The sequence below is a fragment of the Pinus tabuliformis genome, chromosome 6 (genome assembly GCF_031772625.1).
Source record: "Pinus tabuliformis cultivar Carrire ecotype Pingquan chromosome 6, CPIR1, whole genome shotgun sequence".
Lineage (NCBI taxonomy): Eukaryota > Viridiplantae > Streptophyta > Pinopsida > Pinales > Pinaceae > Pinus > Pinus tabuliformis.
In genome coordinates, this window is record NC_142292.1 from 1,120,500,108 (window position 1) to 1,120,520,534 (window position 20,427).

The window sequence follows — 20,427 nt, forward strand, 5'->3', positions numbered from 1 at the left end:
AGCTGAAATTTTGAGCCCTGGTTCCATAGGAGTCGTGGCAGGTTTACAATCCTGCATTCTGAACCTGTCCACAAGATTTCTGGCATACTTGGACTGAGACTTCAACCCCTAAACAATAATGAAGAAGTCCCAAATCTTTCATATCAAAAGTACTGCACAAATCCTGTTTAATCCCATGGATCAAATGTGTTGAACTGCCAGTAATGATAAGATCATCCACATAGACAACCACAAACAGAATATCATCACCAGTATGTTTGATATACAGGTTTGTATCAGATGGACTTCGTTGAAAGCCATGATCTGTTAGGTACTTGTCAATTTTCATGTACCAAGCCCGAGGGGCTTGTTTCAGACCATAGAATGCTTTGACTAATCTACAGACTTTCTGTTCTTGGCCGACAACCTTGAATCCTGGAGGCTGTGTCATGTAAACTTCTTCTTGTAAGTCACCATTCAAAATAGCACTCTTTACATCCATCTAATGGACTTTCCAATTGAACTGTGTTGCTAAGGCAAGGACAAGCCATATGGTACTCATCTTGGCTGTAGGAGCAAAGGTCTCCTCATAGTCTATGCCTTCCTTCTGTGAGAACCCTCGAGCCACAAGGTGAGCCTTATACTTGTCTAGGGTCCCGTCAGCTTTATATTTCACTTTATACACCCAATTGCAGCTAATGGGTTTCTTCCCTGTAGGAAGATCAGAAAGGGTCCGAGTGTGATTCTTCTGAAGACTCTGGAATTCAGCTTCCATAGCCTATTCCCACTCAGGTATACCCTTAGCCTTGGAATAGGTTTGAGGCTCAAAAACATTGTGTAAGTTAGCCATAAGAGCAAAATTTACGGTAGACTGCTATTTGCTCTTATTTCTGGAAGTTCTACCTTCAAGGAGCTCATTATCCCGGAGATCACCAATAGTTTTAGCCCTCCATTTAGGCCGGAGAGTAGAAGAACCAATATCAAGAGTAGATGGAGGAGGCTCAGTAACAATAGGAACAACAAGAGGAGGATTATTTTCCGGAGGAAGGTTAGGTAGTGCATCATCAAATACTGATGCTACATTACCCCTCCCATCAGGTGGACCTAACAGAAGAAGAACACTGTGAAGTGGATCCTCAGAACACTACTCAGAAGGACACTGAAAGAACCCTCTGTCTTCATTATTTACTACGTCTCGACTGAAGCTAAGACGACCAATGTCTATATCTATCAGCCTATAGGCCTTGTGGTGATCATTGTACCCTATCATCATGAGTTTCTAGCTTTTGGAATCCAACTTAGAGCGCTTAGCAGTTGGAATCCAAACATATGCAATTGAGCCAAACATTTTGAGGTGACTAATCTTAGGCTTACGGCCAGACCAAACCTCTTCTGGAGTCTTCCCCTTAACAACCTGAGTAGGTGATTGGTTAAGAAGATAGACAACAGTAAACATTGCTTCAGCCCAAAATTTGTTTGGAACACTCCTGTGTTGTAACATGGAACGAGCCATTTCAACAACCGTACGGTTGCGACGTTCAACAACACTGTTCTACTGAGGAGTGTAGGGTGTAGTTAACTAGCGTTTGATGCCATGGGTATCACAGAAGTTGGAGAAAGCAGAAGAATAAAATTCCCCCCCATTATCTATCCTAAGAGTTATGATATTACAACCAGACTCTTTTTCAACTAAGGACTTAAACTTCTGAAAGATACTAAATACATTAGATTTATTTTTTAGAAAGTACATCCACATCTTTCTACTGAAATCATCTACAATAAGCAAAAAATATTTGCAACTAGTAATAGAAGATGTATTCATAGGACCATAAATATCAGCATGAATTAACTGGAGTACCTTAGATGCATGCCAAGATTCTCCATCCTTGAATGAAGGCTGATGTTGCTTGCCAGCTTGACAGGCGCCACACACTCCCAACTACTGAGTCTGAATATCAGGTAACCTTGACACAAGTCCCTCCCGAGATAGCTGAGAGAGATATTGAATGTTTAGATGCCCATATCTCTAATGCCACAAAGTGTTGATGGGAGAAACACGAGCTGTTAGAGCCACTTCTGGAGAATCACCAGTGTCAAGAAGCCTGTATAGGCCATGATCTTCTAGGCCAACAACAACCGTAAGACGAGTGTCCCTGTCAATAATGGAACACTTGTGTGAATTGAACACCACATCAAACTGAGGAGAGTTCCTCATAATCTGGCTGATAGACAGCAAATTAATTTCCATACCAAGAACATAGTACACGTTCAGGAAGATGAGTGTGCACCCGCTAGACTGGATCTGAATTGTTCCTCTGCCAACCACTGTGTACTCCTCACCTCCACCGAATACCACAGAATCACTGAAAGATGAGAAGTCAATAAACCAGTCATGTCTGCAAGATAAATGACGTGATGCACCAGAGTTAATGTACCAGGCAGAAGACGGGACATGATCTGAGGACCTCTTAGCCATAAAGGCGTAAAAGGTAGATTCCTTCTGCTCGGATTGTTTTGCAACATTTGTTGTCTGATGAGACCCTCCCTGTTTCTTCTGTTCAGAAGCAATCCTTTGTCGGCAATATTTCTTCATGTGGCCGAACTTGTGACAGTAATTACACTGCACATTTTTCTTCTTAGCAGGATCAGAATGTTGAGAAGAACCTTTCTGCTAAGAGGATTGATATTGGGTAGCAAAAGCATTTTTTGAGGAGGCCAATGAAGCACCACTACCAAACTGTTGTTTCCAACAATCCTACTGTAGGAGTTTGGTGTGTAACTCCGGAAACTTCAGATCAACAATACTGGAGGTAATGTTGAGTGTTTCTATGAAGTGCTCATAAGGTTTTGGTAGACTTTTCAGAGTAATGACTACCAAATCTTCTTCCTTCATGTTCCGACCAATGGCTTCAAGCTGATCTCAATTGTCTTTAATATTGTTAAAATGTTTCTATAAAGACATATGTTCTTCCATCATGATGGAGAACAACTGATTCTCTAGAAGGAAAGCTCTGCTCTTATCGGATGTCTCGTTCATTTCCTTCAAATGTTGCCAAATTTCGGTAGCTATCTTGCCGAAAGGAATCTGTGGTAACTGATCATCAGTCACAGAGAGTTTGAGAAGCACAACAGCCTCTCGATTTTGATCATCAAACTTATCTTGATCGGCACCAGCTGTACCAGGACGGAGCTCTTTGCCCAAAATGCGCTGGTCAAGATGCCTATATTAAAAAATGGTCAACATTCTCTGTTTCTAGATGTTATAATTGGTGCCATTAAAGCACTAATTGCCTTCCAACATCAGATTGGTTAGTGAGGCCCTCTACATGTTTCCCAAGACACAAAAAACGACAAAGGGATCCGGAACAGATTTCAATGCAAATGCCGGTTGATCCGGAAAAAAACTGACAGATGTTGATGCAAATAGAAATAGAACCAGAAATCGTAGTATTTATGGATAGATGATACCTTGCGCTAGAAGGTATGCTTGGATCTCAATGTCAGAAAGGTGAAAGTTGCTTTATACGCACATCATAAAGAGGATAAAACGTATGCGTTTTAGCTCACTGTATCACGCCAAAAAGAAAAAAAACAGTCACGCCAAAAAAATCTACTACCCCTCCTTGATTAGATGCCACTAAAACTTTGGATTACTGGATGATTGTAACTTCGGATTCTTGGATGACTGTAATTTCAGATCTTTTGTGTGACTTGCACTGTGCGAACTCAGAAAGAAAAAAAAATCCGTGTTTAAATAAATCACAGAAATTTCATACGCAACCGTCAGGAAATCACGTGCCAGGAAACCTCACACACAGTCGCCGCTTGATTCACCGTCCTTTCTCCTCTGCAACAATACTTCTATTGTTGTTTGGGCCCTTATGGAGCACCCTGCGAATTCGTCGTCCGCACTTGAAGTCGAACCCGCGACCTCTTCTTTTACAGGTTCTACAGAGCAGTCCATCCTAGAGAAACCCAACAATGCAAATGCAAAGAAGCCCAACAATGCAGATGCGAAGGCAGATTTAATGGACTGGATCGCGGAGCAGTCTAACGACGAGGGTATTGGGCAAAAAGTGCACGATTTAATGGATCGGATCACAGCTTTTGCACATTTGACCCCAATCCTCGTTTGTTGCACGCCTTGGCTTCGATTCTCGAGCAGGAGGATGCGATATTTATGCAGGAAATTGGTCACTCTTCTATCCGTCGCTGACATTTCTTCCGCAGGCCACACAGAAAGACTTGACAAGTGGCAAAGAAAAAATGCCTCCAGCTCGGGCAGAGACAGAGTGTATCGCTGGGATGAGGAACACCTCACTAAACACTAGGTTGTACCTTAACCCCAGCTACGAGCCCCCGAACAGAGCCACGGTGCAGACACGTAGCAAGAAGTTCCGCAAAAAAAATTCGACATATGCACGCTGAACGTAACCACGATTGATCGATTGCAGGCACCAGCTTCCACAAAATGGCCCAGATCCAGATCCTTGTGGCACTTATTTAAAAAACCACGCATAGTGACCCTAAATGGAAACTGAAGAAGAAAAAAATTCTCCACAGAAGAGCAATTTCGAAATGAAGCACTAAAATTTTCAAACTATGAAAAATTATTCAAAAAAAATACACGAGTTCTGATACCATAATCAATGAATGAACTGAATTGAATTACAATGAGCAATGAAGCTCAATAAATAATACAACTGTATATACAGAAACAACAAGTTTCTACTAAGAATATAGAAACAGTAAGTTTCTAACAAGAAACTGCTAATTACAATCACAAATGAGAATTAAACACTAAAAAAGTGTTATTCTAATAGTGCCTACTTTCTTCCATAAAGTCCTCTAGAAATGACATTCAATCCTTGTATCTCAGTCTGAAACAATGGTTCTAGGAAAACCATGCAATCTCATAACTTCTTTAAAAAATGAATTTGTGACACAGGATGAAGCAGTGGCTTTTGTACAAGATATAAATTGAGACATTTTAGAAACCTATCCACAACCAAAAAAATCGAATAATTACCTCTCTATGTTTTATGTAATCCCAAAACAAAATCCATGCTAATAAACTCCCAAGGGCTACATGGAATGGGTAGTGGCTGATACAACCCTATGTTTTTCCTTCTTCCCTTGGCTTACTGCCACACTCTGCATTTTTTCACAAATTTATTTACTTCAACTTGTGCACCTAGCCAATAATTAAAATAATTTAAGAAATAAAAATTTGTGTTGATCTTGAAATGTCCTAACAATCCTCCACTATGTTTCTCCTTTATCTAATTATCTCTCATGGAATATTTCATTATGCAGAGTTGGTTTTCTTTGAACAATAAGCCATCTTGGATCATATAGCTTAATGACTATGTTCTATTCACGGTAGCAGGGTTTTCACAAACAGCATATGTGTCTTATGCATCATCCTTATACATTTCTTTTAGTTCATTAATTCCTAAAACACTAACTTGGAATTCTTGCAACACCAAGTTGATTATGCTTAAAGCATTGACTACCTTGTTTAAAGAACTACTCGTATACTTAATCAAAAAATTAAAATTCTACAAAAATTCAATCCATTCTACATGCCTTTGATTTAGCTTTGGTTGGTTGTTTATGAACTGTAAAGTATGGTTATCAGTGTACAAAACAAAATTTCTTTAGCACAAGGGAATGTGTCCATTTTTTAAAATAACTATAGCTTAAAATACCTTTATTTTGCTTCAATCAATTTCTCACTGAAATAAGCAATTGGTCACACTTTCTAACTCAAAATTGTTCCAATAGAACTTCCACTTGCATCTGTCTCAACCTGAAAAAACTTATTGAAGCATGGTAGGGACAAAATACGTAACTATGTGACCTTTTGTTTTAGGAATTTAAAGTTTCTATCCGCTACTACAATCCACTTGAATGGATAATTCTTTCCTTTGATAGTTTCTACAATAGGTGCACAAATCCTACTAAAAATTTTAGTGAATATTCTGACTTCAAAAATCACGAAGTCCAAATATACCAACTCTTCATGAAGGTACATTTCTTCAAATTTATCAACAATTTTTCTTATTGCAAAGGTCTCCAAGATTGATCTGAGATGTCTCGGATGCTCTTCTTTTGTCTAGTTGTACACCAAAATCTCATGAAAGTGCTTGGTGTGTTAGTAGTACCAAAAGGCATTACTAACGAATCATACAATACATCATTGGTCTTAAAGGTTGTTTTCCACTCATCCCCTTCTCTCATTCAAATTTGGTGGTAACCACTCTTTAAATCAATCTTAGAAAAACATTGAGCACCACTCAAAGAATCAATCAAATAATCCTTGTGTGGAAGAGGAAATTTATACCTGATTGTGATTTTTTTATGGCCCTTGAATCAGTGCAAATCCTCCATCCACCATCCTTCTTTGGGCTAATGATTGTTGGAGCAACAAACAAACTTAAACTTTTTTTGATAATACCATTGTCTAACATTTCTTGCACTTGATTCCTTATGTTTTCATTTTCTTGAGGATTCGTTTTGTAGGTTGCCTTGTTTAGAAGGCTTGCTCCTGGAATCAAATCTATATGATGGATGATGCTTCGAGCAAAGGGAAGTTTACTTGGTAATTCATCCATGATTATATCAGCAAATTCATCAAATATAACCTTTACTTCCTCAAGAAAATCATCTAAACTTGTGCTGGTAAGAATTACCTTGGGATTATTAGTCAAGGCAAAATGGAATTTGTTGTTTTTGACCTTTTGTAGCAGTTCCTTGCCACTCATCGGCAACACATTAGGAACAACTTCTTCTCTAGCTCCTCCATCTTGTAAAGGCAACTATGTATGTTTGTGACCATCCTTCTCAAGTTTGTAAGTGTTCCTTCTACCATCATGGATAGCTCTTTTATCAAATTGCCATGTCCATCCCAATAAAATATGGCAAACATACATTGGCATTACATCACACAATATTTCATCCTTGTATCTTCCAATTTGAAAATTCTCCTTACATTGTTCATTGACTAAGATTTAATGACCTTTTTGCAACCATGAAACTTTGTAAGGGGTAGGATGTGGTGTTCTTTTTAAATATATTTTCTCTACCATCTCTGTAGAAATAAGATTATTTGTGCTACCACTATCAATTGCAACCTTACAACACTTACCTCTTGACTTTCAAATGGCCTTGAACAAATTTATCTTTTGGTCTAGTTCCTTAGTTTCCTTTTTTGAGTTAATTAGAACTCTCTTCAACAACATGGATTCTCTTACTTCAAGAACTTCTTTAGTTGCCATTGTTCTTTCATTCTCCTCTTTAGCTTTTGCCACATGTACACTCCTCTATCATGTTGGAGTATTCTCTGGGCATTCCCATGACATATGGCCTAACTTTCCACATCTATAGCATCTAGGATGGTAGTCTCTGCCTCTACCTCTATCCCTGGAGAAATTTCTTCTTCCACTAAAATCACCTCGTCTTTGGGGATTCTTACTTGGGCTCCCACCTTATTATTTTGGAGGTTGAAATATTTCTAGCTACTTGATTGTCCTTTGCCTCTGCCATGAATTTTTCCTCTCCTCTCTTGATGTTGTTTTGTGGAAATATTTTCCGCAACTTTCAAAAAAGTTTGGTAAGCATCCCCGACTATGTTTAGAGTCAAGATACCAATATCATACCTCAAGCCATTAAGATAACTGACAACCTTTTTAGCATCTTCTTCAATGTGTCCAACTCTAATATTTAATTTATAAAATTCTTCAGTATTTCTTTCACTGCCATAGATCTTTATCTAAGGTTCTACAACTACTTGAAAACTTTTAGCTGGTAGTCCTTGGGCATAAACTTGTTTTTATTTTTTCCACCATTTTATCCCAACTTTTGATCTTACGATTTCATTTTCTTTTCTTGTAATCCTACACTTTATCCCACCACAAGGTTGCATGTCCTTTCATCCTTGTGATACTAAAATTCACGTTCTTTGATTCATCTACTTTTTCAAAGCCAAAATACCTTTCCATGGAATTTATCCAATCCGATAATTCATCAACCTTCAAATTACCTTCATATGCAAGTACTCCCATCCTCGCCTTGGCACCTAATTTGGCTATCTCCTCTATTGATTCTCCTCCTTATTCTTCACTAGAAGATTCTTCCTTAGCTTCACTAGAATCTTTGGTGTTAGCTCCTCACCTTTGGATAGTTTACATTGCTGCAAATTGTTGGTTGCTAATTTTTCCCACTTTTCACCCACCTTTTTATCCCTTTCTAGTACGCATTTCATGCCCTTGTTGGTCGATTTTCATTCTAAACAACGAAGGTACACCTATTGTCATGTCTTTGTGAATTGTTAATCAATGAAGCATAGTCGTAGGGGATTACTGCCCAAAGTGACTTGATAACTTAATTTTTCGTGCAGATTTGGAGGAATGATGAGCAAAGGAATGGTTCAGTGTATGATGACTATTGAGTTGGCAGCGCTATCTTTGGATATCAGCTGCAACAGTGGTTCAAACTATTGACCAACACAAGTGTTATCCTTATATTATGTTATATCTCAAGAAACTGCTATGTATTTGCAGGCATACATCTGCCCTAATCTTAGGCACTGTCAGTTGTTAATGAAATGTATAAGTAGTGATTACAAGGTTGGGAAAGCCACTGCTAGGAGATATATGATATTTTTGAGTTGTAATAGCAGACCTCTATAATGATATTTTGATTAATACAATTGCTAATCTTTTGAGTATTTTATAGATATCGATCTTGCCACAACCCTGATCAGGGAGTTGGGCCCACTCTCCTAACCAGGTGTTGTTGGATTAGATGTGTGTGTAGGTTTATTTTTTGTTGTGTTATCTCTTTGTTGTGTAATGATTTCAGTGTGTTGTTGTGAGTCTTAACTTCTTGTTACTCTTATTTTTGTTACAATTATAACTTTTTGTTACGCATTGTTATGTTATGATTAAATGTTCAATGTTGGGTAGGAAAACTGTGGCCTGCATATAACTTGCATGATAACCTTGAAATAACCAGTTGAGCCTCGAGTTGACAATTAATGTGGAATAGGGTGAATTGCATGATTCATATTGGAACACAAACACAAATCTCTCTTGAATGTACCTCATCTCCTATTATAAGGCTACATTCTCTACAGGAATTATCCTTCCCATAGGTCTCCTTCCCCCTGCTCCTTGAGATGCTCCTTTATGCCTTTCCACCATATCTAAGAGCCACTATGCTCTAATACCACTTGATGGGGTGTTTCCTTTACCATTTTCTCTTGTTGCCAAATTTTTTGAACCTTCACTATCAATCCAGGATGGAACCAACAATTGTTGGGGATTTTTTTTTATCTGTCAAGTTTTTTTAGTGACGAGACTACCCATCGCCCATCGTGGCTATCATAGTATTGTGATTTTGCAATTGGGTGGTGGTGGTAGTTGATAGGAATATTTCCATCTTTTGGGTCCATTTAGTAACATGACCACCCATCAGTGTTGTCATAGTATTGTGGTTTCACAACCTGGTGGTGGCGGTAAAGCAATGTGTTGAGTTTTCCATGACACTTAAGGATCATGTTTGAGTCTAAGATCATGATCAGAAACACTAAAATGCCACAACACAAGCACTTTGCACAAGGGAAAAGAAATAACAGTGAATCAATCTTGTGCAAATGACAATATTTAACCCACAACTTGTTATATTACAAACTTTAATACAACAATCTTAGGGATCTCGTACTGGGGATCATGGCTCTTACATATAGCTCTGATACAAGACAAAACTAAGGTTTGGTTTCAACTACTATGACAACCAATCTTTCCTTGAACAAGATACACTTGACCTACTTGTTGATGGCACACATCCACAATCCTTTCAATCCACATACCTTAAACACATATGGCAGGTACTTTGCCTCCGCTTATGTTGATCACTGCAACTTCTGCTACTTTAGAATTTTTGTATCTTTATCTATCAATTTTCCACTATCAATTTGATATTTGGATAATGATATCATCTGCAATATAAACACTTGTCTACGCATTATAACATATGTACCAATATATTCAAAACCAAAATAATGATATCATCTACAATATAAACACTTGTCTATGTATTATAACATGCATCAATATATTTAAAACCACAATGTACTCAACTAACAATTTCCATCATAACTTTTTTTGACATCTATGATATTAGTATTTGAGTTCACCTAACAGTTTGGCTATGTTTTTCCAATATACCTGCAGTTAGCCTTCACATTAAGTAGTCAAGTGTGGTCACTATAGTTATATCCATCTCATCAATAATAAAGAAAATATGTGTTCTTTAACATCATCACACATGCTGATAAGTAAAACATAATATGTAGACATTTCATTCATGACATAATTCACATTGATATCCATGTATCAACAACATGTACATATTTAATTAAGCATTCATGATAAAACATAAACATTTGAAATAACATTCTTATGTTTAACTCTTCATAGTTATAGATAAGTTCAAAATGATATTCTTATGTATCTAGAAAAATAAAGTAAGGATATACAAAATAAGGTTTTAGGTGTGTCAAAATCAAAGCAGGTTGCGATAATTCTGGCATATGGTATTTGTGCCTTCTAGGGTAGCAGTTATAGGACTATACTTATCCAATTTGACCTTAACTTGGTCCACATAGTGGTTCCTGAGCTGTCAAACCCTATGTTCTAGTATACATAATGGTTTGAATGAAACAATTCCCTCATCCAATACCTGCAATTCCTTCCATTTGAGGTAATGAGATTCGTCAGCTACATAGTGTCTAAGTACAGGTAGATGAAAAACATTATGAATTTTATGCAAGTGGGGTGGTAATGCAAGATAGTAGGTGACAAGTCCAATTCTTGCTAGAATTTTAAATGGCCCAATAAATCGGGGTGACAACTTTGTTCTCCTTCCGAATTGGATGGTGCTTTTGTTTGGTCTGATATGGATAAAAAACTTGATCCCCTACTTCATAGTTCGTATCCCTCCGGTGAGCATCAACATAGCTTTTTTGTCTATCTTGAGCTTCTTTTAACCATTTCCTAATTTGTTTTACATATTCCTCCATCTCTTGAATTAATTATGGTCCTACTATCACCCGGTCCTCTATCTTGTCCCAACTTAGTGGCTTCCTGCAAGGTCTTCCATGTAATGCTTCAAATGGAGGCATTCTAATTTAATAGTGGTAACTATTATTGTATGTAAATTAAATCAAAGGAAATCACTTTTCCCAGTGTGTTTGTTGCTTTAGAACATACATCCTCATCATATCCTCCATTACTCAATTCACCCTTTCTGTCTGTCCATCAATCTCGGGGTGATAAGTTGTACTTAAATTTAGTTAAGTTCCTAAAGCATACTACATACAAGTCTAGAAGCTCGAAGTGGATTTTGAATCCCTATTTGATATGATCTTCTTAGGAACTCCATGGAACTTGATAATTTCATTTATAAATACCCGAGCTACGCCAACAACTTCATAAGTATCTTTTATGGGAATAAAATGAACCATTTTTGTTATTTTATCCACCATGACCAAAATGACATTGTGTCTTTGTGGGGTAAGAGGTAGCCCTACGACATAATCCATAGAAATCACCTCCCACTTAGTCATAGTAAATTGGTGTGGTTGTAGGAGATCTGTTGGGTGATGATGGTTGGCTTTTATCTATTGACATTCAAGACATTTTGCAACAAACTAGATGATACCACGCTTCATGTCTACCCAAAAGAAGAGTTTCCTTGTGTTAGCATACATTTTCTTTACATTAGGATGCACATAATAAAGTGCTCTATGAGATTCCTTGAGGATGGTGTTTCAGATATCTCCAATATGAGGGATATACGTCCTTCTCCTTGGTCTTCTAGCATCAACCAGTGCATTCTCCTTCCCCTTGATGTATGAAATTCCAAAGTCGTATTCGCTTAAGAATTCACTCCATCACCTTTGCTTGACATTCAAGTCCCTTTGGGTAAACAAGTATTTCAAACTTTGGTGATCGCTTTTGAGCATTACAATGACCAACTCTAAATCGTGCGTGGCATAGAGTTCCTCATGAGGCTTTAAGTTCCTTGAGGCATACGCTATTAGTCATTTTTCTTGTATTAACATTGCACCCAATCCTTGCTTGGATGCATCGATACATACAATAAATTCCTTGTCCATGTCATGCAAGAGTGGTGCACTAGCCATTAATATTTTAAGCTTAGCAAATGCAATGTCAAATTCCTCAGTCCACTCATACCTAATGCATTGGAGGGTTGTGATAAGATTTTCAATTTTTGAGAACCCTTCTACAAACCTTCAATAGTATCTTGCTAAACCCATAAAACTATGGAGTTCATGTGCATTTTTTTTGTTGTCTTGGCCAATCCATGATTTATTTTACCTTCTCCAGATCTACTGAGATCCCTTCACTAGATATAATATGACCTAGGTAATGAATCTTCTTTTAAAAGAAGGAACACTTAGATAGCTTCCCATATAACTGGAGCTCCTAGAGGTAAGATAATACTGTCTGCAAGTGTTCTTCATGCTCATTCTCGTTTTTCAAGTAGATGAGAATATCTTCCTAGATGGCATCATTGTGAACTCCTAATACCCAAAGTGTGTTCAGAATGTTGTCTTAGGAATATCGTTATCTTTAATTCCTAATTGATGATAACCAAACCGTAGATCAATTTTTGGAAATACAAAAGCCCCTTTCATTTGGTCTCAATTTGGGGCATTGGATACTTACTCTTTGTTGTAGCTCGATTTAAGTCCTGATAGTCTAGACAGAGCCACAATGAATCATCCTTCTTCTTGACAAAAATTATAGGCGCACCCCTAGGGGAGATACTAGGCTAGATAAGTCCTAAGATTAATAGTTCCTTCAGCTATATTTGCAATTCTCGCATTATCTAGGAAATTTGCCAACGTGTTCAGATCTTTTAGGAAAAGGTTCTAGCTCCATTTGGTTCAGAAATTTCATCTCCAATTTGTCTTCAGTATTCTTACTGTTTCACTTCTTCAACACACTCAAGTAATTAATTACCAATATGGGATTTACCACTACTTGCAGGATGGGCCCAAGATGCCGAATAGAATTCACCAATATAGTTAGATTGTGAAGTTGTGGGAATATGTTTTATTTCCAGAATTTGCTTTTGTTCTTTCTTCAGGCATTTGTTATTGGTTTTTCTAAAAAATGGTGACATGTTCTATCATCCTATAGTTGATGTTTATCTATGTTGCACAAGGTTTTCTCAAATTTGTAGGTAAAGACAGATTGTGTGCAACAACAATGTACAAAAAAAAACAGTAAAAAGAAAGAGAAAAAATATGGGAGATTGAAGTGCATTAGGGAGTTCTCTTATGTTCTCAAAACACATGTAACCATTAATACCTATTAATATTAATAATGGTCTAATATTAATGTGCATAAAACCATCCATAATATACATTTGCATGTATGAATATTATAAATCTATAACACACAATTTGACCAAATAATATAATGCCTCTTTTTTCTTTTAACTTTTATTTATAATATAGATGTCCGGTGTCAATATATTTTATAATAGGAGTTGAAAGTTTACCAAATCAATAAAGAAACACTAATTAACTTAGTACTAAGAAAATTTTGGAAACTTCCTTGGAGTCTTTGAAAACATATACCAATATCATTAACAATGAATCAAAATGAAAAGATGAATGACAGTGATATTCAAAAAGCTTAAGACAAGACAACCATTTAAACCAAGGACTTTGTACACCTTTCGAAAACATAACAATGTCCATTAAATCTATAATCAAATGACTTGACTAGGCTCTATGAGTATATACTGCTCAACGCATAGATTCATAAGGACACATCCATCATAGTTGGTATTTTAATAAATAAACATATTACAAATCCATATTGTAGTCAACATAAAGATTATAGTACATTCAACCTTCATAATTAAAATATATTCCATTCATTTGCCAAACGCTTTTTGTGCATGTAAATATATGTGCATGAGAAGATTGTATGAAATTTGTAATGAATTACTGTTGGGTCCCTATAATACTAGTGATTACCCCATTACTATTGTAGTTATACCCCTTATTTATATTGATGTACCCATGTAGTGCCCATATTGTTACTATTGTGCCACATAGAAGCCCACTATTATTATTGTTGTGCCCTACAATATTATTGTTATGTAGGCTTTGATTGTATTGGGACCACTTAGACTCCTATATATAGAAAGGAGGTATTTTCATTTGTATCATCCAAGAATTGTTCATTTATGTAATGTAAAGGAGGTTGCCCTCTCGAAGAGGCTGAATTCTAAGGCGTTGATCTTTCTTTTCTATCTTTTCTTGAGCTGGTTTCATAACATTTGGTATCAGAGCTTTGGATTCTAGGGTTTCGCTGCTCCAAACAGGTCATCGTGGCATTTTCGCTATAACTTTTTTTCTGTGACGTTTCAGAAGTCGCAAAAAAAACCCATTTGCGAAGAATTGGCGCTGAACCTTGGGTCCGAATTTCAGAGCTTTTCTCGGGATATTTTCGGAGATATGATCTGAGGAAGTTGGTCTTTTTGCAGACTCCTGAATTACATTCAAAACAGGTGACCTGGGGAAAATCGTCATAACTCTCTCTCTGAGGATCGGATTAAAATTCCGTAAAAAGGTACAGAAAGAGGACGGACTCTAGTTTCTTGTGTGTGTGTTTCAGATTCAAAGGTTGAAACAGTGACTCGTGGCACGTCGTACAAGTTCACTCTACTGAACCAGTCTAAAAGCAAGTCACTGTGGGAGATTTCACATAACTCTTCCTTGGAGAATCCAATTTGGCTCAGACTTGTGGCATTGGAAAGAGGACGCAGAAGGCTACTACAGATAGCAATTTTAGAATTGGAGGATCCGAAATTACAGAGATACGTCAGATTCAATATCAGGCTTCTATAAAGTGAAAAAAGGTGTGTAGTTTTTTTTTAAATTTTTGTGTAAGCTTGATTTAACGGAATTCAAAGGGCATAGTAAAACTTTATTATCGGTAACTGATGCCCCGAGGAAAGAAAATGCAAACACCTAGTAAGGAACCTGAAAGCTCTAGCATGACTCATGAAGAAGAGGAAGAAATGCTACATGATATATCAAAATTACAAGAACAAGTGCAACAAATGTCACGCTCACAAAAGCTAACAGAAGCTAAGATAAGTGGCGTGGAATCTAAGGTAAATGGCGTGGAATCTAAGATAAAGGGAATGGAAGCTAAGATGGATGGCATGGAAGCTAAGATTGACGCTAAATTTGATGGCATGGATGATGAGATGGATGAATTGAAGAAGTTGCTACAAGAAAGGGTCACTAATGGTGAAAAGGTAGTAAAGGAAACTCATGATGAGAATAAAAGAAATGTTAATCATGATTCCATAGACTCTAATGTTGGATCGAAGACTCACCATGTTCCAAAAATCGATGTGAGGAAGTTTGATGGCAAGGATCCCGCCACATGGATATTACAGATGGAGCAATTCTTCGATCTCAATAATGTGCAAAACACACAAAAGGTACGTATGGCAACTTTATATTTGGAACCAAATCAGTTTGTATGGTATCAATGGCTTTGTTCTCGTAAACAATTTATCACTTGGGCAATTTTTACGGAAGAATTGATAGCACATTATGAGGATACAAAAAGCAACACTTTTTTTAGCCAATTGATGAATCTCAAACAAAAGGGTTCAATAATGGAGCACATTGAGGAGTTCCAAAAATTGAACATAAGGATAAAAGATATTCCAGAGGAGCATAGGATTGATGTGTTCATAGGGTCTTTAAAGGATAATATCCAACATGATGTGCGCCTTTGGGAACCTGATTCATTAGAGAAGGCATTCAGGTTAGCAAGAAAAATGGAAAGCAAAATTATGGCAACTAGGAAGCATACCATTCACAACTATAAACATGGAAGTGTTGTTGCCCATAGTCTTCCACAACCTACAAGGTTGACACCGCAACAATTGGAAGAAAAAAGAGCCAAAGGGCTTTGTTACAATTGTGATAGCAAATACACAAAAGGTCATAAGTGTGCTGAGAAGAAATTATTCTACATAGATTGTGAAGAGGAAGAAGAAAAGGAGCAAGAAAGGTCAAAAGAAGAGGATATATTCCAGGAACAAAGCCTATATGAAGAACAAATAAATCCGACCATATCTTGTAATGCATTGGCGGGAATTACCACTCCTCAAACCATCAAGATAGAAGGACAAATCAAGAAGAAAAAGGTGATAGTGTTGATTGATTCAGGAAGCACCCACAATTTTATTCATTGTAGGGTAGCAAAAGAATTAAATTGCTTCCTATATCCAGCACCAGAGTGTCAAGTGATGATTGCAAATGGAGGAACAATAAATTGCTCTGGAAAGTGCCATAATATCAAGCTATCCATGGGAGAATATGTATTGACTAGCCCAATGCTTTCCATTCCAATGGGAGGTGCTGATGTTGTACTAGGAGTCCAATGGCTACAATCCTTGGGTACAATAGCTTTTAATTTTCAAGAACTTTTCATGAAATTTTCTGTGGAAGGAAAGGAAGTTGAATTAAGGGGTATTGCAGGGAAACCAGGAAAGATAATCAGCTCTAATGGTATGACAAAGCTTCTAAAAAAGGAGCAAAGGGGTGTAACTGCACAATTATGTTCGCTAGATGTTTCCACATTAGAATCATCTATTTCTCCAGATCTCCAAAAAGTCCTGGACAATCATTCCAAGGTATTTGAGACTCCCAAAGGTCTCCCACCTATGCGTGATCATGATCATGCTATTCATCTGATTCCAGGAAGTGTTCCTCCAAACATCAGGCCGTACAGATATCCCTATGTCCAAAAAAGTGAAATTGAACGTATGGTTGCAGAAATGCTAGAGGCTGGTATAATTCAACCGAGTCAAAGTTCTTTCTCTGCTCCAGTAGTATTGGTGCATAAGAAGGATGGATCATGGCGCATGTGTCCGGATTATAGGGAGCTCAACAAGCTCACTATTAAAGATAAGTTCCCCATTCCTGTCATTGATGAATTACTGGATGAATTGCATGGATCAATTTACTTCACCAAGTTGGATCTTCGTTCAGGATATCATCAAATCAAAATGAAGATTGAAGACATTCCGAAAACGGCATTTAGAACTCATGAGGGTCATTATGAATTTTTGGTCATGCCTTTTGGCCTTACCAATGCACCTTCAACATTTCAAGGTTTGATGAATTCAATTTTCAAACCATTCCTTAGAAAATTTGTGTTAGTATTTTTTGATGATATACTTATCTACAGCAAGTCTTGGAAGGATCATGTTGAACATGTCGACAGGGTGCTACAACTATTGGAAGAGAAACAATTATATGCCAAAAGATCCAAATGTTTCTTTGGAGTCCAGGAGGTGGAATATTTGGGTCATATTGTATCTCATGAAGGAGTTAAGGTAGACCCTACCAAAATTAAAGCCATTAAGGAATGGAAAATCCCCACATCCATAAAGCATTTGCGCGGATTTCTTGGGTTGACAGGGTATTATCGCAAGTTTGTTAAGAATTATGGAAGAATAGCAGCACCTCTAACGACATTATTGAAGAAAGATGCATTTTCATGGACTCCGGAAGCAACAAAGGCCTTTGAACATCTTAAAGAGGCAATGTGCCAAGCACCGGTCTTAGCTACACCGGACTTCACAAAAACCTTTACTGTGGAATGTGATGCTTCAGGAAATGGAATTGGTGCTGTTCTAATGCAAGATGAAAGACCCATTGCCTTTGAAAGTCGTCCAATCAAGGGAAAGTTTCTAAGAAAAGCTATTTATGAGAAGGAAATGTTGGCAATACTCCATGCACTTAAGAAATGGCGACCCTACCTAATGGGAAGACACTTCAAGGTAAAAACAGATCATGATAGCCTTAAATACTTTTTAGAACAAAGATTATCCTCTGAAGAGCAACAAAAGTGGGTCACAAAGATGTTGGGTTATGACTTTGAAATCATCTACAAAAAGGGGAAGCAAAATGTGGTGGCAGATGCACTCTCAAGGAAGGATGAGGATGTGGAAGCATTGTTGTGCGCTATTTCTATCATCCAACCAGATTGGATAAATGAAGCAAGGGAGGAATGGAAGAATGACGAAGAAGTATGGGCACTTATTCGAAAGCTACAACAAGATTCCAGTACGTCTGATACATTTAGCTGGAAAAATGATACGTTATGGTACAAAGATCGCTTATACCTCTGTAAGAATTCCCAGCTAAAAAAAAAGATTCTTATGGAATTGCACACTTCTCCCTTAGGAGGGCACTCAGGATTTTTAAAAACTTACCACAGGGTGAAGAAGGAATTTTTTTGGGATGGCCTTAAATCATATATTCATAATTTTGTGGCAGAATGTTTGGTTTGCCAGCAAAATAAAGTTGAAACAATTAAGACACCGGGTCTATTACAACCTTTACCCATTCCAAGCCAACGTTGGGAGGAGGTATCAATGGATTTTATCACAGGTTTACCCAATTCTGAGGGAAAGAGTGTCATCATGGTGGTAGTTGACAGACTTACCAAGTATGCACACTTTTGTGCATTATCACATCCATTTAAAGCCAGTACAGTTTCTACTGCATTTATGGAAACAATTCAAAAGCTACATGGAAACCCAAAGATTATTGTAAGTGACAGAGATCCCATTTTCACTGGAAATTTTTGGACAGAATTATTTTCTTGTCTTGGTACTCAGTTAGCTCATAGCTCATCTTATCATCCTCAATCTGATGGGCAAACTGAGATAGTAAACAAATGTTTGGAAGGATACCTTCGTTGCTTTGTATCTGATAAACGGACACAATGGGTCAAATGGTTGCCTCTGGCTGAATGGTGGTATAACACTTCCTTTCATACAACAACAAAAATGACCCCATTTATGGCACTTTATGGGTATCAACCACCATCCATCACATCATATTTAAGAGAAAATTCTAAGGTTTAGGCAGTGGAACATCACATCGAACATCAACAACAAGTCCTCCAACTCTTAAAGGATAACCTTGTGTTGGCACAGAATAGAATGAAACAACAGGCAGATCAGCATCGCAGTGAAAGAAGTTTTGATGTAGGTGATTGGGTATTCCTACGGCTACAACCATATAAGCAAATGTCCCTCAAGCAAGCTAAGAAGGATAATAAATTATCACCAAAGTATTATGGTCCGTACAAGGTGTTGCAAAAGATTGGTACTATGGCATACAAATTGGAGCTTCCTGCAGCTTCTCGATTGCACCCAGTTTTCCATGTTTCATGCTTAAAGAAGGTTATAGGCGACAAGCTCCCAGTTCAAACAATATTGCCAGAACTTGACGAAGAAGGAAAAATTATATTGGAACCGGAAGCAGTTATAGAAACAAGAACTCGACAGCTACGAAATCGATCAATTTCAGAGTACCTTATCAAGTGGAAGAACTTATCCGCTGAAGATTCCACATGGGAGGACGAGAATTTTATGCAGAAGTATCCTGAACTACTCAAGTGTTGAGGACAACACTTTTTGAAGGAGAGGGGCATGTTGGGTCCCTATAATACTAGTGATTACCCCATTACTATTGTAGTTATACCCCTTATTTATATTGATGTACCCATGTAGTGCCCATATTGTTACTATTGTGCCACATAGAAGCCCACTATTATTATTGTTGTGCCCTACAATATTATTGTTATGTAGGCTTTGATTGTATTGGGACCACTTAGACTCCTATATATAGAAAGGAGGTATTATCATTTGTATCATCCAAGAATTGTTCATTTATGTAATGTAAAGGAGGTTGCCCCCTCGAAGAGGCTGAATTCTAAGGCGTTGATCTTTCTTTTCTATCTTTTCTTGAGCTGGTTTCATAACAATTACTTTATTGTTTACCCCGAATGTGTAATCATTAGCCATACAACATGGCATAATGTCAGTTGTAAGATTCCAAGACCCTTTTTTCTTAATGATGTTGACTAAAACATATATAGAATCTGTGCGTACAATGATCAACAAGAAAAATGATTTATTGGATGGGGAACTATAGACGTCAACAAGCCAAAGTGGGCCCTTTAAGGTAGGTGGATATTGAAAAGGTATAGACCAAATAGTTCACAAAATCTCTTATGTTTTACCATACTAACAACAAAGGAATTGATTCAAAAATTTGTTGCATTTGGATCTATTACCCACCATTTTGTAGGTAATATCCCTAGAAGAATTATTTTCTCCAAGATGGTCCTCAGATGGCAACCAGCATCCCCTTGCAGTGACCAGCTAACTCATTGTGCCATCTTCTTCACCCCTGAGGCAACGATGTGGTCCCTCGCCCATATGCCATGATCATATGTTTGAGGTGGGCCTCCCGAATCTAAAGGTATGCCTTGTCATTTGGAAATTGAGTAT

At 37.4% G+C, this 20,427-nt stretch overlaps 1 protein-coding gene across 1 annotated transcript in view; it reads left to right on the top strand.

The window, feature by feature from the left end:
* Positions 1 to 8,713, top strand: part of LOC149262811 (methionine--tRNA ligase, chloroplastic/mitochondrial-like) — a 440,349-nt gene extending 431,636 nt beyond the window's left edge. Inside the window, exon 12 of the mRNA XM_089425282.1 lies at positions 8,381 to 8,713. Within this exon, the coding sequence (XP_089281408.1) occupies positions 8,381 to 8,431 (51 nt within the window). The 3' untranslated portion in view covers positions 8,432 to 8,713. The remainder of the gene's footprint in view (positions 1 to 8,380) is intronic.
* Positions 8,714 to 20,427: the final 11,714 nt, after the last annotated feature.